Genomic DNA, 24,640 nt, shown 5'->3' on the forward strand with positions numbered 1-24,640 from the left:
TTTTAGCTTCTGGTCCCCCTACCGTTGGGAAATGATTTTCGCCCTTGTGCCATGGGATATTATAGTATTACCGTATTTCCAAACCCCTGTCCCATGAAGTCAACTTAAGGATTAATACAAAAAAATGTTTATTAAACAATTCTAATGTTAATGATTGAAATAGTGTTTTGCAATCATTGATTTTTAAATGCAGCCCTGGTATGAAAAATAATTGACATCTGGATTCATTTATTGGAGTCATATGCTTTTCATACTTTGGCGCAAGTCAAAATTTACATCACTGCAAAAATACCTTCTGATTATCTAAGCGTGAAGACATTACACATTTAGGTATGAAATTATTTGGGAGAGAATACTATTTCGGGTGGTATTCTGACAGCTCAATTATCATTATTATTATAAAGATTATGTGCTCATGTCGCATTTTCCTATATTGGGGATTTGCGAGGTGCAAGTTTAAAAAAGAAAAGTCATTAGCGCCCTCAACGTGCGTTGAGGCATTGTGCCCTGATTGAGCTGAGGCAGTCGTCAGGATCTGTGTTGGAGATATTGACGCTTCGAATTATAGGTAAAGTGAATACTATTCAAACAATTTTAAAGTGATGGTAGTGATTTTAGTGTGTTCTAAGTGCACATTATATTTGTATGAATCACCTAAGTTTTCAAGGGAGCAAGAAATCCAGCCCGGCGCGCCGGACGGGCCAGTCGGGGCTGCCGCGCCAGCGCCAGGACTCCGGTTATTTCCGCGTAGAGTTTGCAGTGCAGGGCCAGGGGCCAAGGCCCAACCTTCCGGGCCCTGCACCCTGGCCATGGGCATGGCAGGCTTCGGCTTGCCCAGGGGCTCCGCTGCAAAGGCCATAGTTACTTGCAGAGGCAGAGCGGTGGATCCCAGGCTAGGTGCTAAATGTAGTCTTGAGGACGCAATGATGATGATTTTTTTAGATATGTCTCATACATTTCTTCATCATTGACGTCTTGACACTCTCTCCATAGTGTCTTCAGCGAAGGACCAAAACAAAGATGGATTCCCCCCAAAAATCCATCTTTTTAAACCGAAGTCAATGGATTTCATTTAATTTTATTAATTCTTACACCTTCCTACGCCTAATGCGTAGGAAGGTTTCAAATATTACTATTTAAAAATGTAAAAAAATGAAGATTTCTTACCTAACTGATGCCGCGTAGACCCCTCGTTCCACATGTAAACAACGGAAATACAATAGCATCGACCCTTGAACCGCTTATGTATGACGTACTTCCGGAAAGCAATGCCGCCTTAACGAACAATTTAGAGATAAAAAATCTATTTAACAAATATTAGAATTTATTTTGTGATCATAAATAATTTATATATATTGATATGAATTATTTATGATCACAAAATAAATTCTAATATTTGTCACACGCACGGTTCCCTATTTCCACCTCCATTCCCTTTGGCTTTGTACACAAGTGCGCGTGTACACACAAATCTAGGAGTGGTTCCCAAAACCACGATTTGGCCTAAATTTCCCCACCAGAAAATGAAATTGTATGCCGAAAATACTAGGCAAGGGCCGCCATACGCCACTTGTTCACTGCTACCACCCTGCCTGTGGGGAATCTATAGTACAGGTCACTCACACATTGTACGAGGTTAGTATATGTACTAACCTCGTACAATAGACCGTGTTTGACCCTGGATTTCGAAGTAGTCGGCAAACATCGCTTCCTTGCTGAAGTAATATTTGACGAAACTCCTTCTCGCTACGCACCGGGGCTCTTGCCGGTAAGTAGCAATGGGGACAACAAATAGGAAATTATTTTAAAATCATAATCATTAAAAAAAAGTAAATTTCGCTTACCTCGGCCTCGAAAGTGACTTCGCTTGTCTCTTCCACGGAAATACAAGGAAGCCCGTTGGTGGCGCTAATAATTTCACAAACTTGATTCAGCTCCTCGGTAATTTTATAACTGTATCTAAATTCTTTGAATGCGCAATCCTTATGATTAATTTACTAATTATGGGCACCAATGAATGAAATACCTTCAAAAACATAATTAAAGATTATTATTGGTGATGATAACACTTATTTGCAATGAATTTAAAAAGATGACTAATAAAAAAAAATGAAAATAATATACATGCCTGGAAAGAAACCAGCAGTACAGGATTTAACGAACGTCAATAATACGTATACGGTATCCCAAAGTCTATACAATGAAAAGATTGGACACTTCACGGACTTCGCGTAATGCCTTGCGTCGATTTGCGTGTAGAAGTAGTGTAGGTGCCTAGTCTTTCCCTTGTCGTGTCTTTGATATGAATATAAATCGCGCGCCCTCTTTAGGCGAAAATTGATATCCGCGCTGAGCAGTTTTCATCTCCGTAAAATCTTCACTAAAGATCAAGAAAATATACATGTTTTTTAAAAGAAACTTCAAGGAGAAGTCACGGAAGGATCTAAATGATTCGGTAAGTGTCATAGCAGAATGTGATATATAAGATTTTAAGTAATATTTTATGTGGGCAAAAGCCCAGAAAAGTTTAACTGTGTCGTGTGTGTCGCGTTGCATTCGACTGATATTCCTTCGCACGCGAGATGCTTTGAACCCATGGGTGAGTACAGATAGGACTATGGTATGCCAATGTTGTACAGAGCACACACTTTAAAAAATCATTAAAATATCACTTTTGTGACCAAAATTACTAATTTCCATACAGATGCAATTTATTTTTCATTAGTAACTTGGGAATAATTTTTGTATTCACCAGAGCGCTCAAAAACTTGAATTTTAGGCATATTTTTGTGTACGCCCTCTATTGATGGAAAGTAATATGGCAAGAAAATTTTCATTTTTTGATCTCTATTTTTAATTAAGAAAAAAATGATTTAAAGTATCAAATTCAAATAAGAGCCAAGTTGTATGAATAATAGGTGTAATGGAAACTGTCAGTACAAAAAAAATCAAGCATTTGCCCCAAACAAAAAGAGAAAATAAGCCAAACATTGCCACCCTCATTTTGCCACACATGGAGATATAACTGAGAACAAGGTTATATCATAACCTTGTTCATTGAATGGGTGCCATACGCCAGTCTCTCTCAGTCTCACTCGTTCTCGGACTGAGAGTCAGTCTCACTCTCAGTCACGTCTCAACTTTCAGTTTCAAGGTCGACAATATGCCTGCTGCTTTTCAAAATATCGCAATTGGGAATGGCCTCTACTCTAGGCTCTATAGATCTAACTGTTATTTCGGCTTTGTTGATATCGATGTCATCATAATTTGAATTCTCAGTCAGACACCGCGCTTCACTTGGCCTCGTCGTAATTTTGATATGGATGGACGAGCTAGATTATAAACTAGTTAGCGACCAAAACTCATGGGAGTCATGGAAACAAATGGGTGAGAGGTCGCAGGTAACTTTTGTTTGCTCGGTTCATTCTATAACAAAATTACGGCGAAACCATGCCAAGTGATGTTCCTAAGTGATTAGACTGAAAAAAGATAAATGGAAAGGGAGGAAGGAAGGAAATGAAAAAAAAGGAAAGAAAAGATATAAGTGAAAGAAAGAAATAAAGAATGAAAGACAGGAAGGAAGGAGAGAATGAAAGAAAGAATGGAAAGAAAAAGGAGAGGAAAAATTCAGGAAAGAAAGAAATAAAATAGAAGAAGAATAAAAAGAAAAACGGGAAGGAAGGATGGAAATAATGAAGGAAAGAAAGAAAGGGAAAAGAAAGGAAGATGGGAAGAAGAAATGAATTATGAAAGAAAGGAAGGAAAGACTGAAGGGAAGAGAATATAAAAGAAGAATGGAAGAAGAAGAAGAAAGAAGGATTGTAAGAATGAACAAAAAGATAAAGTAGAGGAAGGGAGAAGGGAGCAAAGAAAATTGTAAGGAAATAAAGAAAAAGGAGGAAAGAAAGATAATAGAATGAAGTAAAGAATGAAGAAAAAGAATGAACACAGAGAAAGGATCAGGAAAGAAAGCTCCATCATCCATGGTACTATAAAATCTATATTTTACCTTTTGGATTAATACGTTATTGGGCCCAGTCTTTACACATCATCCTTGGGTAACGTTTTGCGAGAATGCATAAAAATACATGTAAAGAATTATAAAGAATGTCTGGCACTTTTGTTTTACATTTTCCATTCAAGTTCATAAGGAGCGATATATCTTCTCATATACTGTACATGTACACTGTAGACATACATGTACAAATGTTTCATATTCTTTTCTAGCTTCTTTTTCGACTTTGTAAGTTGTGATGGCAGTTTTTGTGACACTCTTTCTGTCATTGCATGCATACAAGTATGTGTGCATAATGTACAGTGTACAAATGAAAATTTTGTGTGTCATGTAACAATGTTGAGCCATCATGTACATGTATGTGGTTCAGGCTAACTCTGCCCTGTTCGCATGCATGCAAGTGTCCCTCCTGTGTTGGACCCATTTTTATAGGGATCTAGTTGATACGTACTACGTACATGTACAAGAACATTTTTGTTCCTGTCTAGCAGAAAGGTGCTATGATTTATACGTAAGCTACATGTATGCATGTCAATTTCCTATTCCTGTTGGACAAATACATGTAGAACTAGAAGACAGAAGAAAAGTTACATGGGTTCTCATTTGAATAAACTTGTATACAATTTCCTGATATATCTTATTTTATAAACAAAGATTCTGTTTAAACTTTAACAGATGAATAAAATACGATTGCAGGTATTTTTATTTAAAATGCGTTTCACATGGCGCAACATAATAAATGGTTGACATGAAAGACGGTTCTTGCAAAGACCCTTTCGTGCAATCGGCCCCAGAGTTATATTTTTTATTTCATACATACTATGACACTTTGGTGGTAGTTTCATTGGATTCTGTTTGAACTAATTTTGAGATCGTTACCACAACTGGAATCATCTTTAAAGCTAAATCCAATGTTGAAGATTCTATAGGCAGTAGGTTCTGGAAATTAGTCTCCAAAATTTTTTTCCTGGCATTAGTGAGCTGACGCCCTTTTCCAGCTGTACAGTAATTTCAAATTGCCTTGAACATGTTACATATTGCCTTTTACCAGTTAGCTAGGCCATTATACATGTAGGTTTCTGTTTCTGCTATTATAACTCCTTGAGGAAATCTTTACAGGCTGTGTTCATGCGACCTCATAAAGCTAGAATCAGAAACATGAATCGTGATTCAACCTACAATCATAAAGTCACGGTAACTGTGGAATGTGGGTTTTATTGACCCTCTCTCCAATGTCATTCCTCACTTCAATTCTAGCCAGTGCGCATTGTAGTGTGCAGTACCGTATTGACCAAGGAAATTCATCAATTGCTATACAGGTTTGAAATGCCAAAGATACACAACGTCAATTTTCAAAACATTGCAGGGGCCGCGGAAGGGGGGAAGGGCTGGGGATCCTCAGCCCCCACTTTTTTCCAAAACCGTGTACAAAAATGACCATAGGATTGTGATTTTTGGCATGGTTAGCCCCTCACTTTTGGCTCAGCCCCCCACCATTCCGCGGCCCCTGCATTGTGTATCATGGCTAATGTTGTAAATCGGATAAAAAATAAGATGGAAAATCGAATCGGCAGTTAAGGTTCTAAAATCAAAATTGAATCGAAAATCGAATCGGCAATGTTTAAAAACAAAGGAATACATCAAAATTTTATTCGTGGTCGCGCGCATCTTCCTGAGAAAGTCACAAAGACGGATGCATTGGAATGGAAGTCGGCAACATGCGCGATCGTCTGGAACATGTTTTAAAAGGGTTTAGAGGTGTTACTGCTTTACAATAAAATGAGTGATTTTTATTAGAAAGTTAAATGACTGATGCATCTTCCGAGCAAAGTCGCGAAGGAAAATAAAATGAAAATTACTCTCATAGATCACAAATCAATGAACGATCGGCAGGAAATCTTTTATAAGTATTTTTATGTTAGGTGCTACTGTGCTAGCGATTTAGAATTATTGGAATGATCTCTTGATTTTGTACGATGTAAGGAGTAGCGCAGTGATGTCCGTCGATAATACAACTTTTAAAAGTTCACGGTAGGGTATGCTATCACCACGAGGTTGAAGAGAAGATGTCTATCATCATAAACGATGTGAGAGAGTAGCGCAGTGATGTCCGTCAATAATATGACCTTTAAAAGTTCACGGCGGCGTCCTCTATCACCACGAGGTTGAAGAGAAGATGTCTATCAAGTATCATCATAAACGATGTAAGAGAGTAGCGCAGTGATCTCCGTCACTAATACGACCTTAAAAATTTCACGGCAGCATCCGCTATCACCATGTGTTGGAAGAGAAGATATCTATCCTCGTAAACTTTGTCAGAGATAATACCGCATCTTTCTCCCTAAATAATGTGTCATCTAAAAATAGCTAGCACCTCAAAAACAATCTTGAAATATGTTCTGAACAATCACGCACTGTAACTAGATTTACGCCGATTTTTTCCTTCAAGGGGCATGATCGAAGTTCGGCAAGTGATCGCCGATTGTGGTGAAATCGAATGGAATCGGAATCCGATTGCAAAATCGGATTCAAGCTTATGTATGGCTGCTGTCAGAAGTGGAAACAAAGAATACAAATGGCAGCGCGCAGTTAAACATGAACACAGAATTAGGCTGACACAGTGACTGTGAAGTGACGAGCACAATAAGTAATATGTCTTGACTCCAAAGACGGTGCTACACCATCCCGGGTTATGCTCAATCTCAAGATTTTAGCCCGATCGGCCCTCTTCGCGATTAATCTCGAGATTCAAGAAACCTGTCTCCACCAAAGCAAGAAGAACGATTCCTGCTCGAGCGAGGCTTCGATGCATTATGGTCTGACGCCTTGAATGAATAATCCTGAGTGCGTCTGCACCTACAAATCAACGCGATAATTCGTAAAATAGCATGCTATTTTGCAAATAATCCCAAATTGACATGGGATTGCAATCTCGAGATTAATCCTACGAACTAGCGCAATAATTGTGTCTCCATTGCAAATAATCTCGAGATTGTTCAGATCGAGATAATTTGCCGGATTAGAAATGGCTTGCTAATTTGAAAATTTGGAATGGTGCAGACGGTCCTCAAGAGATATGGTTGCAGAGTATCTTTATTAAGGTGCCAATTGACTAGCACAAATGTATCACATCTCAACAGTAGATTTTGTAATAGAATCATCCTGCAAATCACCAGTAGGTGAACCTTTTTTGAACATGTTTCTGTAGTAGAAACATCTTTCCAAATGTCCCCTTCTCCACGTTTCATGTTTGTTATTTGAAATGTTAAGTTACTTAATATTTCTTTCTAGAATTCCACAACACAATTAGTTTCAATATAATATTTCATCCATATCATTTATTTTGTATATCTACATGTATGTTACTGTTTGAATATATATTTTTATCATTATTACCTTGTAATACATCGCAATTCGGCCTTAGCCGCGATGTCTTGATTTTTAATAAACCATTTATTATCTATCTATCTATCTATCTACATGTATCTATCTATCTTTTTGACAAAACACAACTGTGATTCTGCAGAAATGTTTTTTCCAAACGTGTTTCAAATCATTATTCTAGAGTAAAAAGTGGCATATGAACATTTCTTGGCTCATGCTATTAATGTAGAAACTTGCTTCACTGAAGATTTTAAGGAAACAAAACCAATTAAAATTTTGTAGGAGTTCGTTGTATTTTCTGATTGTGGCAAAATCCCTTATCAGAAAATACCATGAATTTTCTGTAATTGTGTGGGTATTAACGCCATATTTGGGTATACCATTAAATTGTATGGATTCAGTTACATGTACCAATAATTCTGGATTTTTGAAATCTAGATACATGTACTTCCAAGTTTTATACACCAAAAGAAGAAGAAGAAAAGAATTAAAATGCAAAGCGGACTCTCTTGGGTTTAATTATTGTATAGTACAATGAATTTTTCTTTCTTTCTTTCTTTCTTTCTTTCTTTCTTTCTTTCTTTCTTTTTCTTTCTTTCTTTCTTTCTTTCTTTCTTTCTTTCTTTCTTTCTTTCTTTCTTCCTTCCTTCCTTCCTTCCTTCCTTCCTTCCTTCCTTCCTCCCTCCCTCCCTCTCCTAGAGTCTCCCTTCTTTTTTTTGAACATATTTGGAAGCTGTTGTTTTTATTTCACCAAGGAAATGTTGTTGGTAGTGCATATATTAGAAGGCATTATTGTTCGTAGTTTATACCTTGTTTGGTTTTTCCACATAATTTGACAAAGGATAATGCCCCAGTCCTATACATGTACATGTAAAGAAACTTTGGGGAATTTTGCAAAAGTAATTCCCTAGTTTATATTTTTTCTTTACTACATGTATACATGTATTTATTGCATGTGAAATTTCCCTACATTTTGTATGCAACCCTCATTGGCATTGATCTAATTTCACAGTTTGAGCAAATCAAAATAATAGTTATGCTTAAAGGTTTATAACCCTATTACAAAATGCACTTTTTCATGCTGAGTGTTGAATTTCGAAAACAACACTACAATGTTCAGCGAGCCCAGAGAAACAAACTATTGAATTTACATGTAATATTTTATCACCTGACTTCACAATGATATAAAAAACATGGCAGAACTTGAACGTTTTATGCTAATTTTCTGGTGGGATAATGGAGCGCCATTACTTTTGAGCATCACTTTAAATAATCATAAAAAAGTTAATTATAATTGCTATATTGAATGAGAATTTTCCAATTTAAACATACATGTAGGTATATAAGAGACTTTGGAACTGCACTGCCAATTTAAAGAATTCAATGTCCCTTAGATGGAGGCCCCTTGTAGAGAAGAGTCAACACCTTTGCATGTTAAGAACCCACTGCACTATTTGGATAAGAGTAGGGGAAAACCCTGGTGTAGTGGTCCACCTGCATTCCCCCAATCAATGTTATATCGGGAGGAGAGACCTGCGAGTCACAGTTCTGTGTGCGCTCCCTTCTAGGCGACCCAGATTGGCTGGCTCCTCCAAATAGATATTAATGCTGTGCATCATCATCATCATCAATGATTGGTTGCAATCAAACTGAGCTAATTCGAGAATGTCATGCCACACCATGCAGCAAAATGGGCTCAAATTATATCTTGAATTTTTCTGATGTCCAGAAATGTAATACTGTCAACCATTCTGCAATTAAGCATAAAGCTACTGCAAAGATGCATTTACATGTATTCTAAGTCATAAACAACAAACAAAAAGATTACTTTTGATAAGTATTTGCCTTCGTCTGTGTTCTCCTTCAGATCTGTTCAAGTTTTAAGAGCAACTCTATGAATGACTGGGGATCCTTTCTTATATTAGCTACATGTATAAATCAACATCAATTGAAAATTTGATGAAAAGTCATTTATTACAAGAAAGGAACATGGTCATTTGTAAAGTTGCTTGTAACTTTATAGACAACGTTCTCATAACGCTTTCTAAAACTGGTTTACTGGAAACTGGTTCTGGAAAACAATTTGCAAGATCGCTTCCAAGACCGCTTCGACCGTTCTCATTACGCGTTACACTTTATAGTTTCCAGTTAACTAGTTTGAGGACGGTAGTGAGAACGGTGTAACAAACAGGACACAGCTTTATGAAACGCCCACCAGATACTGTGTTTCCTGGGGCCTGTAACACAAAGTTTAATAGCAATCCATCGTAGAACAATTTTCTACGATTGATTGCATTGACTACAATGTACAATCAATCGTAAAAATCAAGCGTACAATTTATCGCTATAAACCTTTGTTGTGAGACCCAGGTCCTGTATTGTATGATCTCCTCCGCATACATGTACACACTGCTCTCTAGTGGGGAGAGTTTTTCCCAAATCTTTTCGGGAAAACTGCTTTTCTCACATACAAAAACTTTCTTCACCCCGTACATGTACTGTAGATGTAGCAAAATTGCAATTTTTTTAAGTACTATTATCTTTCAAATTGCAACTTGCCTCCTCTTATGCATAACATGTCATGGGAAAATATAATTCACAGTTTCACACCACATATGTCAAGGTCAGGAGGAAATAATGTGAAATATGTAAAATAAAGGGGAAAATCTGAAAATTTGTGTACAAATCAAATGGAAGGTTGTCTAAAAATTCAGCCATTTTGAAGCAGGTTTGCCAATTTGAGGATACCAATAGAAAGTACAACAATACATTTTAAATGTCCATAACTTGCTTATTTCACAACCAATTTTGATGAAACATAAAAAAAAAATTGTTCCTCTTCTTTTACCCTTTCCAATATTAAAGATTGCTTCTCTTCTTGGGTTTTGGTTTCCTTTAAGGATAGGCCTCCTTAGGGTTGCAAAATTCCCGGGAATTTTCAAGGTGGAAACTTTCCATGGGAATAAACGGGAATTTATTGGGAATTTTGGGAATTTTCGGCAATATTCGGGAATTTTCAAGAAATGTTGGGAATTTTCAAAATGTGTAGGGAATTTTCAAAAAGTAGCAATTTTCTGATATTTGTATACAGGAATTGAAAGGACTAGAATGGCAGATGATGCTTAATGGTGGTTTGTCAGCAAGTTTCAAGCCAAATATTTTGTTAAGACAGTCAGACAAGGCAGAATTTAAATGAATTTCATGTATAAGTTGATTTACTGTATTAGTAGCTGAATGGTTACTGCGATGGAAGTATGTACATTGCAAATGCTTTACACAAGGGCTTTACACAATGCTTTACATATTGTTCATGGAACGATGCCTATTGGATATTCTGATCTATTTGCAGATGATGAGAATAATATGATGATGATAATTGTAATATTATATTGTTAATTGTTGTTATTAGCATTATTATCATTGGGTCATTCCATCTGGATTCACCCAGTGGTTGCACCCGACCGTCTCAGAATTCGTTGTAAATTGGTATACATAAAATTCAACATGGCCCAAGCACAAAACAGAAAAATTATTCAAATCGGTCCGTCGGTTCTCTCGCTACAGCCCGCCCTTTTCTCCTTGTTTTGACAAAAATGGGCATGACCTTCAACTTTCAATGGCCATTGCGTCATAACGTGTTGACCAATTTTCACGAAAGTGGTACTATTTAATAGGAAATTCAGAGAGGAATCCAAAACATGCATCAAATAATGTATTGGAGCGATTTATAAGGTCGTGACCCTTGACCTATTCTTTGACCTTGAATTTGACCCCCGGACAAATAATTTTTTGACTTGATTTTCGTGTATGTTAATTATTTGTATGATCATGACAAAATATGTTAAAACCAATGATGGTATTTTATTTCTTCACCTTTAAAAACTCTTCCAAAGATACCATGAAATTTCACTCTAGTCCCACATACTGATATTCATGTTAGTAAAGTGTTCAAAAGTTACATGATTTCTTCTAATCTTAAGTCACAGTATGCAAAGTTGCAAACACATTAAAAGAAATTAAGCTCATCAGTTCACAAATGAAACATTAAACATTTATGCTCATGAGTAGGTATCTGTTTAGGCATTTTGATGTTCAGTAATATATATCATATATGTATATATTCTTCTTAGTAAAGTGTTTACCCGGTACTTTTATCATCAAATTGTTGAGTATATGCTTATTTAAGGATCCCTAATATACATATATGATATATATTGCTGAACATAAAAATGCCTAAACAGATACCTATTCATGAGCATAAATGTTTAATGTTTCATTTGTGAACTGATGAGCTTAATTTCTTATCATGTGTTTGCATACTGTGACTTAAAGATTGGAAGAAATCATGTAACTGGTGAACACTTTACTAACATGAATATCAGTATGTGGGACTAGAGTGAAATTTCATGATATCTTTGGAAGAGTTTTTAAAGGTGAAGAAATAAAATATCATCATTGGTTTTAACATATTTTGTCAATATCATACAAATAATTAACATACACGAAAATCAAGTAAAAAAATTATTTGTCCGGGGGTCAAATTCAAGGTCAAAGAATAGGTCAAGGGTCACGACCTTACAAATCGCTCCAATACATTATTTGATGCATGTTTTGGATTCCTCTCTGAATTTCTATTAAATGGTACCAGTTTCTTGAAAATTGGTCAACACGTTACGACACAATGGCCATTGAAAGTTGAAGGTCACACCCATTTTTGTCAAAACAAGGAGAAAAGGGCGGGCTGTAGCGCGAGAACCGATGGACCGATTTGACTAATTTTTTTTGTTTTGTGCTTGGGCCATGATGAATTTTATGTATACCAATTTACAACGAATTCTGAGAGGGTCGGGTGCAAAATTGCACTTTCATTGGGTGAATTGGCATGGAATGACCCCATTATTATTTTATTATCATTACTTTATTTCTCATTTATTTCTGCATAGTAGAAGTGAGAACTCGGTGCTGTTTGTGGCTTTAATTTTATTAGTATACATTGTAAATATACAGATTGCTGGTTCAAGCTTTAAGTTTATTTCAGTTCAATTAAACCTCTAAGAAATAAACATTTTTGTTCATTATTTTCAAAATAATAGATCAAATTAAATGAAACTGAAATGAGATTGTCATTTAATATCACAAAAATATGAAAATAATAACAAGTTTTTCAATCTCAATCAAGGTCAAAGGTCATTTGAGGTCAACAAACTTAGTGCACGTTTTTTTCTCCCTTTGTGAAAAAATTATTCATCTTGATTGTTTTCAAAGTCAGCTATTATATTGACATTTCTTACCCCCTTTTTTTTGGGGGGGGGGCATCTCAGAAATAATAGTAATGTTACATTTTTTGTTCCTGGACCTGCCATAGCTGCTGGTGGGAATAGTCTGCTGTGCAAACCTAGTCTGCAGGCACAGACCCTGATTGAAACTTTGATCAACAGGTGGGTCTCGATCACACAAAGACTAGCACATAAAATCTTGCTGTTTCCTGATCGAGAAGGCCTTAAGTACACAAGGCATGAGTAGGCTGCACATTCAGACCCTTAACTCGAGTGAAGGCTTTGCAAAGCAGACTAGTGCGAACCCTTCACTCAAGGAAAGTGGTCTGAATATGCAGCCTAAGAATTCTGCCAATGACTTGTGTACAGAAGATTCTTGTGTTCAACAGAAAGTTGTGTTTGTGCTAGTCTTGTGTGAAGACCCCCATGTGGATCAAAGTTTCAATAAGGGTCTGTGCGTGCAGAGTACATGTAGGGGGCAATGTTCCCTTTATCATTTTGTTATATAATGGCAGGTTCTCAGATAAAAAAAACCCTTGACATTTAAAGAAAAATGAAAAAAAATGTAATGCTAAGTTTTATTTTTTTCTTGACTTGAAAAGCTTCATTTTGTACACTGCTCCATCATGTTACTGGATACATGTACTATAATGTATTTATACAGTTTGGTGAATATTTTACATCCTTGGCAATTTAAAGAATGAAGAATAGTTTATAAAATACAAATGGAAAGTATGATATTTGAGGTTATCAATTTATAATTTTGTATATAAAAACAGAATTTTTCTCTTTTTGTGGAAAAATGAAAATTCCCGAAAATTCCCAAAATTCCCGGCAGCTGAAAATTCCCGAAACTTTCCATGGAAATTTTCCAAAATTTCCGGAAAGTTTCCAGCCCTTTGCAACTCTAGGCCTCCTACACGAAAGTTTGTTGTTGAGAAAATGCAGCACTTGAGAAAAGCATAATAGGGATGCATTGCATAGCCTTACCACAGATATTCATTTTAGCTCAGCGCTCTCTTGTCTGATTACCAAGATGCAGCAGAAAATTGATACCTGTCATTTGTGATTAATACACTAGTTACCGGTAGGTCTCATCAGGGAAATTCCCTGATTTCACTATAAAAAAACATAAAAACTCTCAGCTTAACATGATAAAATTCATCTTGGAAAAATGCTGCATATTTATGAAAGCATCTAAATATCTCACTGATGACTTTCTTTCTAAAGATGTTTTTTATTGCAAAAGTTGCCATTAGCTTTTACTGCAAAATCAAATATATTATTGATATAATCTTGCAGCGAATCTGTCTGATAAAAGATAATATAGTACCAAGATTTGTGGGGTCTGCTAGCTTTCTTTATATTGAGCTGCAGGTGGACAGTTTCACAATTTCAGCTCCTACCAAAAAGAAAGAAAAGAAAAAAGAACTCTACAATGAATTTCAAATAGGAAGAACAGTTTGTATTTAAAGTAGAATGGTACAAAAGGGCAAAAGTGGAATAAATTATTAAAGAAATCATAATACATTACATGTGATGATTAATAATCAAATTAATAAACCGTATTGATGGTAGACATATTAACAATTGTAATGTTCATGCCAAATGAATGGAGTTTGTTGTAATGAATTCAAATTCAAACAACATTGAATTTATTGCCTAATATATTCCACCAAATGGCATATCGGACAAAATGGTTCCTTGTAAAACCAGAAGCAGGAGAATCAGAACGGAAATTTTGTTTCCGGAATAAAAAGAAAATTGAGAAGGGTTTCGGTAGTTGCCACATACATCAAACAAGCCATTAATTTTTAATCAAAGTTTGTGGAATAATTTGTAACATCACACCTCTTCTGGTTGTGCAGAAACCAATAATGCATGCATCAGTTTATTAAGGTGATGGCGAGAGTGAAACCATGTACATCAGTGAGTACTTGAAGTTTCTCTATGGAGTGGTTTTCATCCATAAATTGGTGTTGCATTTCCGTATCATATTCTGTTTTTTGCTGTCTGAATAATGCATTCAGACTTTGTAGGAATGTTGTCTTCTTTGCTGTCCTGGAAAACAATGACCTTTTTTTTTTGGAACTGAAATAAAAATGTGAGAATGAATTGAATGAATTGGGTGGATAAATTTCTATCAAAAATTATTTCCCTATCCAATTTTATTGGAACATTGTATTCCTTCAAGCATTGTTGATTATTAGCAACTTAATACATTGTTCATTTTTGTTATGGTAAAAGTTAAGGATGAATATTAGTTCTCAATTTGTATCAACTCACTGCAGGAGCAAAAGAGTGATGATGTACTTTGGATCCAGTTTCATAGTATGTACATTTTGTATAACAATTTACTGAACTGTTAGCCAATCAGATACCCATATTTTCATAGCTCGTAACTTGCATATTAAGGGATGCTCTGGGCTGATATTATTTATATCTGAATAAATTGAGCAAAATTCACAGAGCAAAATGCTAGAAATTTAGTCAAAATCTGATAACAAATACTAGGGAAGTGATTTGATTTTAATGCAACAATATTGTGAAAACAGTGTAATATATGTATGTGCACGTCGTCATTAAATATTCATTAGATAGACTGATGACATCACATCCCCCCCTTTCCTTTTTCTTTTTATATGGTATATTCCATGAAATCATAATTGTTTCCTTTTTTCATACAGGTGTGAATGATCTGTCTCCCTTGTAATGAAATGAGTTGTAGCAACTAGCAGTGGATTATAAATGCACTTTAAGCTGTTTTTCCAACATTTTTGGTTCCTGAAGGAAAAATCGAATAAACCTATGTAAATATCATATAATACAAAAGAATAAGTAGGGATATGATATCAGTTGGTTCATCAACTCTTCATGAATACATGACTAGAACTGTTTACAGGAATAACGCAAATCTTTATAAATGCCATAACTTTGTTATTCGTTGTCCGATTTTGATCAAATTTCAGCGTTCTGTTTGTCTGATTTTTCTTCATCTGTTCAGACCATTTTTTTTCCAGCCCGGAGCACCCCTTTTATATAAAAGGGGTGTTAAAATGAATGACACTACAGTTCATGTCAGGCCTATAATAAAATTTCGAAGAATTTTGTAATTCTATGCTTGCACAAATTCTGGAAAGTCATACCAGCAAAAATGAGCCTCTCTCCAAATCGTCACTAAGAACTACATGTTATTAATCTTAATTTTTCCTATCTATGTTCAGAAATATATAGAGGCCTACAATTATAATGTACAGTACTGTGTGACCAATGGCAAGTTGAACTGGCTATTAAACTAGTTCACAAATTTGCAGGATACTAATATTATATAGGAATATAAAAAAAATCCTCAAAGTTATTGATTTTAAATATAAGCAATATTTTTTGGTGACGGCAGTCCAGGGCCCCGTCTTACAAAGACTTACGATTAATCCGATTAGTCTCAATATATGGAAATCCATCAGTGTCATAATTTTTCTTACTTTCAATGTCCTTTGAAAACAAAGAGAAGTATAATTGTCAGGATACGATTAGTCTGAAATATATGGAAATCCATCAGTGTCATAATTTTTCTTTCTTTCAATGTCCTTTGAAAACAGAGAGAAGTATAATTGTCAGGAAAAAGTTGAATGTACATGAATACACATCTTATCTAAAAAAATATTTTGAACAAACAACAATAGACGTTGACATTGCTGGCTTTCCATAGTTGCATTGATTGTAGATCAATCACAACTCTGTATAAGACGGGGCCCTTTCCCAGTCAGACAAATCTGGAAATTTTTTATTCTTATTTCCAGTGAGGGAAAAATCAGGGAATTTGATAAAAACTGCCTCGAATCAGGGAAAAGTCAGGAAATTTTGAAGTTCCTGTTGATACAACTGTTGAATCAATTGCAATGATTTTGAGACTTCATTAAGGGAAAATCAGGAAATTTGTTTATTTATTTTGTACTGGGAACCTTGCAGTTTACACATGTATGCCGTCATGAAATAGGTGGACTGATAATGTGATGTCTCCACACTTTCCTTTTCCTTACATGATATCAAACGTAATTTTCATATGTGTGTGTAAACACATGTCTCTCTTGTAATAAATTAAATATCAGCATTGATATTATTTTGTTACACAGTACCTGTATTCATTTTTTAAAAATACTATTGGAGGATAGAATTTGAATGTTATTTCTTGTAATCAAACAGTTAGACGATTTCACTTTCATCTTGTTGTTGCAAACAATGTATTGGGGAAAAAATTACCCCTACATGTAGGTTCTCGGGGCGATTTCGTTGATGAAGTTCTCAAAAGAGCCCCGGAAAATATATGTGCAGTGCCAGCCTATCTACGATTTCGGCAGTAGTTGAAAAATTTGAAAAAGTTTCTGTTACCAGTATGTATTATGCATATGTTTCACTGGAATTTATGTATTTATACAAAACTTTGAACTATCAAAATCATAAACTTTGTATTCCTTGTTAAATTTTGATTTACTTTTCAGTGTTTGTCTGATTTTACTTTAAAATGTGTTAATAAAATCATATAATTTTCTGTCTGGGAATTCCTTTGATGACTGCCAGCATTCATTCATCTGTTGGTTTGTGTGGTTGACAAGACATCAACAGCTCTTTGAGATCTCACATAATAAACATTAATGTGTACATGTACATGTATGTATGTGCAGCTTTTGTATGAATTAGCTGCGCTTGTTCAAAGCTCTTTTTACTTTTATATATTCTACTCAGAAAATTTTCTTAACTAGAGAGATACAGTATGTTTTCAATTTTGAATAAATTTGTTAATATGGACAATGATAGAGCTTAGAAATGAACTTGTTCGTTCCTTGTACATTAATGTTGTAAAAAAAGTATGATACATCTCTCCCTTTTCCTTGGCCTGCATCCATGTATTTTCACCAGGGCTTCAGTGTAACTGCTGATGATGGCTCGAATATTAAGGAAAAAATTTCTTCCAGGTGTACCTATTTTCCTCCCCTGGGTTGAGTGAGGCAAGTGTAGATAAATGCCCTGCCAGCATTTTGATGTAATAGTTATGAGGAAGAAATTTGTCTCGGAACCTTGTGATCTACAGAGTTTGTACTCTTGTACATTTGTATGTAGACCTTTTTTAGATTTCTGTGTCTATAAAAAAATGAGTGTCTTTGGATGGTGTGTGCATACATCACCATTATTACTTTTAACTATTGTCATCCAAAGATATACATGTACCTGTATTTAAGAGACCGTAGAGGTGATGTGGCTCAGGTGATAAGTCTGCTGACTTTGAACCACAAGTTCCAGGGTTCAAATCCCATTACAGCACCTGTGTCCTTTGGCAAGGCATTACAATTTATCTGCCTTTGCCACTCTTTACCCAGGTGTAGTAAAATGAGTACCTGGTATTAGAAAACATTTCTTGAATGCTTTGGTACCTGTGCTAAATGCTGCCCCTTCTACTTGCTACCAGTCATACTTTTCTCACACATACATGTATGGCAGTGTGAACATGGTATTACTGGTAGCTTCTGGAAATACTTTCTCACTCTTTAATACGCACACAGCAATTAACCTTTTTTAACATTGTGAACAGGGTCTAATATCAGTTGTACATGTATGTCTTATTTTCGCATACATTACTAGTAATATGAACAGTGTGAAAAGGGTCTACACCTATGAGCTGTTTGTAATATTACACAGAGAGCAACACTAGTGTAAAAAAGTGTGAACATGGTATACTACGAAGAGAGAGCAAGACAGAGTGAGAGAGCAATTATGATATGACAGTGTGAACAGGTCTGCTATGTGCACTACCAGCTGTTTGTATCATTCTCACACATATTAATTTAATGTTGTGAACATGGTTTGATATTAACTCTCACCCAGGTTCTGTCACACATTGATGCATGTATAGACTGTGTGAATAGGGTCTTTTTCTACCTGCTGTACCTGTATGTAGTATTCTTTACACAAACACATACATACACTGTAAATGTACATGTAGTGAGTGTGAACATGATTTACATGTAGGCTACTATGCAGTTCTAATTTTCTGATACTTCCACCAGAAAAACATTGAAATACAGTTTCAACAAGGTCTGGTACATCCGACTTTAGGTCTATACATGTAGATTCTTGTACAGAAAGAGAAACATAAACAGTATGACATGCAGGGGCCGTGGGGGGGGGGGCTTTTTTCCAAAACTGTTCAAAAAGGTAAAAATTACCATATGATTGTGATTTTTTGCATGGTCAACCCCCCCACTTTTGGCTTAGCCCCCCCCCACTTTGAAAACCATTCTGCGGCCCCTGCTCCAGTATACAGTATTATTCTCACACAGAATAGAGAGAATAAACATGATCTTCATGTACTCCTACCAGCTGTTTTTACAGTCATTCAGTATTTATTATTCCTACACTGAGCACGATATATCATGTACATGTATGTGTTGTACACAAATTATTCTCATACAGAAAGAGCGACATTATGAATAGGGTCTTTTACTACTTGATATATTTCTCACACAGAAATAGTGTGAACAGGGTCTACTACTACCAGCTGTTTGTATTATTCTCACACACAAACACACACAGAGCGCAACATTAGTATGTGTGTGCGTTGTCTTGGCACAGCTCAGCTTGATATATCAGCCTGGCTATCATACCTGGTTCATGTGTGCGCACATATGAAGAGGAAGCTGGCTGCTCCTCATACAGTCATCACTACTTGTTGTATTAAGCAGCTTAGAAATTAGCCTATCGTTTTCTCATGTCTTGCTCCTGTATCATAGGATGATTGTATACTACTCAAAACATCCAATTTTGCAAAGTCCTGGGTTGCAGCGTATGATCTGCATGATTGTAATGTGAACATACATGTGAGTAGTACATTCATGTTGTGTATGTTCATAATGTGTTGGGCAGATAAACCCCTTGTTTGGCCAGTTTCTTTGACTAGTGCTGTACAGATGATTGACATTGTTTGCATAGTGTATGATAATGGGACAGCTGTTTTCCCTTTCATTTATTGTTGAGGAAATGGATAAAAAGAGGATTTGGCCAAAGTATGTACATGATGTAGGTCAGTGATCAACCTATGTATTGAATTACCTGTTGGCCTACTTGTAATGACATTACAGTGTAATATGAATGGGTATTTATAATAAATTATATGTACTTTCATTGCATTGAATACCGTGTACAGTAATAACAATAATATATATGAGTATTTGATTTATAATATCAAATCCAATCTGCAGAGAGTGGGGCTTTCACAATTGCTCTTGCGATCGTTTGCGATCATTTGGGCACAATATACGTTGCACACAATCGCAATGGTTGTAAGTAAACGCACCACCAATTGTGAAAGGAGCAAATAGTAAAAAAAGCTATGAGAATTAGGAATTCAGTTCCCTCCCAATTTTGCCTTTTTGCTTTTTTTTAAAGGACCTGAAGCTATTAATCATTATTTCTTTATAATGTTTAAAGTTTAGGCCTGAAAATGGCAACCCCTGCAACCTTTATATTCATTTATATACAACTATGTTCATTTACATATTGTCAAATATTTGTTATGTACCAAACAAATGCATTTTTTCGATGATTAAATTTTCTTCCGAATCTGGATTTGAAAGACGAATGGGAATGGAGGACGTTGAACTCACCCTTCTTTTTTCTCATTATACGAGTTTTGTAATCACGTATTCAATCATGATTCATGTTGCCATTTAAATTTGGAAACTGACAATGAACACACCCTTAGACATATCAAGCAAATTTGATATGAAATTAGTTGCACCATTTTGAAGCATGAATTGTTTCCAAATAAACAGTGCACAGTGATATGTCAACGAGTACAATACTTGTATGAGAAGGTCATGGTGTCAAGAGACTATCAAATTTCTTTGATGAAGCTTGATATGAATACAGTATTTCAGTGCTTTTAGAACATTGTTTGATGTGTACTCTTCATCACTGAATTTGATCTGAACAAGAATATCTTTATATTTTTTTTCCTTCTCTTGATGGAGCCTGGAGGTATTCCAAGTCTGATGGAATTTAAAAAAAATATTGAAGGTGATATGAATAAAATCACGTTTCATACATTTTACAGTGCTATGTCACTGAGTATGAGTAGGGTCGTGATGTGAGAAGACGACATTGTATTACCGGTAAAAATTTCTTTGAAGTCTGATATGAATATTTCAATTTCTAAGATGTTTGAAGAACGTTGTATGATGTGTGCTCTTCTCTGAATGTGATCTGAACAAGAATATTTTTTTTCTTTTCTTGATAGAGGTATTTTGTGGAAGTCTTATAGAATTATAAAAAATGGTGTGTGTGATACTGATACAAATGAATATAATTATGAAAATCATATGTTTCTGTATCTGTTTTGCTCCATGTAAGTCCCGTAATGTAGGAATTCTGCAGGACAGCTTATGTTTGTGTGGTACTGTACATGTACATGTATGATCCATGTACAGTATGTTTGGATCTAGCATAATTACCCCAAATCCTTGAAACAGTAAAATTAAGACTGAATGTAATGTCCGGGGTTGGTTTTTAAAAAATTATTAAAATATTTTGCTCACACTAAGAGAAAATTCTACTGGCCTTTTTTTCTCAGACAGAAGGAATTTTAAAATAGTGAATTTAGATTTTTTTTCTATGAATACAACAAGGAAATGAAAACTGATGTTCAAAGGACTGAAAGTTCACGTGGAGTGATATCATATTCATAATGGCTCAGATTCTTCACTTTTTAAAGACTTCTGTGGATATTTCTGATTCTGGTCTTTACCTCAATTTTAACTGAATTCATGAAAAGCTTTTTCAGGATTTTCACCGACAGATACTGCAAATCCTTGCATCTGATTGGTCAGTGAAAATCAGTGATAAAACTTTATATAATGATAATAATAATTCTAACATTTGGTGCTTTACATGTACAGTACAAGTGTTCCATTATTCCACTCAGTTTTCTGACTATTTTAAAGTATGAAATACCGGAAAAATAAGCATGTTATTGATTATTGATGAAATGATCACTTGGTATCATAATTTTACCAAGATGAGAATTATTATTACAGTGCTCAAGATGTACAGATTTTTTCACTCAATGTATTCATGTATTCTTTCTGTCTCCCTCCTATAGGTCCTACAGTGGAAGCCTCTTCAAGCTGAAACCATGATTTACCATGAAGACAACTTCAGAAGATCACCCTTGGGTTCATGTTGATGAGTTTTTGGGAGTTGACACATGCTATGTGTAGAATGACTTCCGACGGTGATGATATAGCAAATGATAGTGGTACGGACCTTGCTGCGATACCTTGATGTAAACGTCTTCTGCAGAAGAACTTTTAATTTTAAAATGTGCAATATGATCAAAGTAAAGGTTTGTCCAGTTGCTGCTCGTCGTTTGCAGAGGTTGGTGTAAGTTTTATTGATGACACAGAAACTGAGCGTTAGACACATGGTCAACATGCTGCACTTGCCCTCCATCCGTAGTTCTCGGGAATCCCCGGGCACACCCAACGGAATGGAGCCAAATGTTGTCGACGTCCATACCTACATGCGAGGTAATCTGGTGATCCCGTGGCGCGAAGGGCTGACTGTGGAGCACATCTGCACCAAGGCTGCAAAGGAATGTGGCATTTTGCGGCTGACGAGCAATCTCTTTGCCCTTTACGATAAGACCAAAAAGGTATGGCTGTGCCCAACGGCTCGTATCCTCTCCAAGAGGCAGAACCCGTCCCAGGAGCTTGAGTACCGCGTGCGGTTCCACACGGCCACCATGTGCCCTTCGGGCGATTCGCAGAGGTTCATGCTCCTGGAAGAGAATGTTGTGAACTACATGTTTCACCAGTACAGAGAGAGTTTCCTCAACGATGAGGTTCTGGGACTGAGTACTGAGGAATCGCTTGGCCTCATGGTGTTGGACTTCATGCAGCATGTCAAAGAGGATGGCAACACTTTGACCAATCTGAATGGAAGAATGCGCTTTGGACGCTTCTTGCCCAAGTCCCTCAGTGAGGGACTCTCATGGTGGGACAAAGTAAAGCTGCGAAGAAAAGTACGGACTGCTCTCAAAGACTTCCGCGACGACCCGAGAGAGGCATTTGCTTTCCGGGTGATGTTTCTTGTGTCACTGAGCGAGGAGATGAAATCAAAGTGGGGGATCGAACAATTCACAATGGTAAATGGAGACATCTATGAAGTCAGTGGTATCAAAGGAGTCACGAAGAAGAAGTTAGCATATGGGGTAAGAAGAAAAATTGCTTTGAAAATTGTTCTTATTTTGTTAAATAATTCTACCTACATGTGCTGTAAATTGTACTCAGTCAGAAGCCTAAATTTAAAAGCCCCGAAATGTTCAAAAGAGCCCTGAAATTCGAAAAAAAAATCCCTGGAAAAATTGTTTTTTACTTGATATAGGCCTACATGTACTTTTTTATGTGAAAGGCAATTAAAGGTTGGAGAACATAAAAAGTAAAGTAGAAAGTAAATAAATCCCTTTCCTAGAAACTTTCCAACTGTATAGAAAATAGTATTTTAATCCATTTCCTTCTTTATTTTAATAAATCACTGTCTGTTCGAAACATTGATTGTATTTTCCATACGTATATAAAGCAGTCTTTCACATAATTTATTATTTCGTAGAGCTCAATAAATCGCTCTCCTTATTTTTTCGAGGGGCTTAATTTAGCTCCTCGCTCTCCTTGAGGAGCTTAAATCAAGTTGGATACATTGTGTACATATACATGTATGCTGAATTGTAGATTTTCTTTAAATTGTAAATACAATAGCTGTGTTATTTTAATCTGTGGTGAAACTAGGCCTGAGTCATTACGTTAACAAAATATCGCGCTCCTGCTTAAAAAAAACACAAAAAACTTTAGACCTAGTTTACAAAAGAATTGCTTAAATTTCACATTTTACTTGCATTTTTAGATCCATGAAATGGCTATTTATTTTCCATAATTTCTTGAAATTGTTAATAATGTGAAAACTGTCAGGAAAATGAAGAATATTCAGCTCTTTCTTGACTCTGATTGATGGTGTTACAATCGGTAAATATTACAATCCCACATTGAGACTTCCATGGTGTTGCAAATTCATTAAATTGAAAACGATCATTAATCATTATCGTTTTGATTGTTATTGATCGTTTAACACTTAGTCAACACAGGGACATTAGAAGGCAACACATGAAAATCTACATATGGGACTACAATATTTACCGAGTTTAACATCATAAATCAGAGTCAGGATAGGGGTGAATATTCTCAGGGCTCGAATTAAGAATTTAAAGGGGCAAGGCCATTTTTAAAAAGGGCACTTAAGGGAAAGGGGAGGCAGTTTTCATTTTATTGGACATCCAAGGCCACCAAAAAAAGGGCATCAATAATAAATGCACTTTTCAATGGGGCACATGCACTGGATTACCGCAGGGCACCAAGGCCACAGCAAAAAAGGGCAGTTATTTTGGCCTTAAGTCTACAAATATTTGAAAGGGCATCAAGGCCATTTCTGAGGGCATCTAAGGCCATGGCCTTGGATGGCCTTGGATTAATTCGAGCCCTGTATTCTTCATGTTAAATTTCAGCAACTTTTGGGGAAAGTTTTTTTTCATATGGTCAAACTGTTGTCAAAAAGGAAAAACAAAAAATTGATATACATGCAATGTATAGGTTTATTTCCAATTCGTTAGTTGCCTATCCGTCTAATTGCCAACTCGTCTACTACCATTTCTTCTACCATCAGTTGGTCTACTCACCACATGGTCTTCTTTCATTTAGTCTAATGCCATTCTGTCTAATAACCAGTTGGTCCAATAGCTATTTCTACATGTATTTGGTCTACATGTAATTAAACTAAAGTATTAATTGTGCAAAATGAATGAAAAGAAAAGGGTATTACAGGGATGCCATTCCATTCCTTGTTTTTATTTGGCAATAAGTCATAA

At 35.8% G+C, this 24,640-nt stretch overlaps 1 protein-coding gene across 3 annotated transcripts in view; it reads left to right on the plus strand.

The window, feature by feature from the left end:
- Positions 1 to 524: 524 nt before the first annotated feature.
- The window catches only part of LOC121420208 (tyrosine-protein kinase JAK2-like), an 87,835-nt gene continuing 63,719 nt past the window's right edge, over positions 525 to 24,640 (plus strand). The window contains exons 1-2 of one of the 3 annotated variants that reach the window (XM_041614762.1): positions 525 to 568; positions 21,827 to 22,936. In XM_041614762.1, the coding sequence (XP_041470696.1) occupies positions 22,121 to 22,936 (816 nt within the window). In that variant the 5' untranslated portion in view covers positions 525 to 568; positions 21,827 to 22,120. Of the gene's footprint in view, positions 569 to 19,275; positions 19,548 to 21,826; positions 22,937 to 24,640 lie in introns of those variants that run through there. The other 2 variants (XM_041614763.1, XM_041614761.1) reach the window with 2 other exon arrangements.

The sequence above is a fragment of the Lytechinus variegatus genome, chromosome 8, assembly GCF_018143015.1.
Source record: "Lytechinus variegatus isolate NC3 chromosome 8, Lvar_3.0, whole genome shotgun sequence".
Taxonomy (NCBI): domain Eukaryota; kingdom Metazoa; phylum Echinodermata; class Echinoidea; order Temnopleuroida; family Toxopneustidae; genus Lytechinus; species Lytechinus variegatus.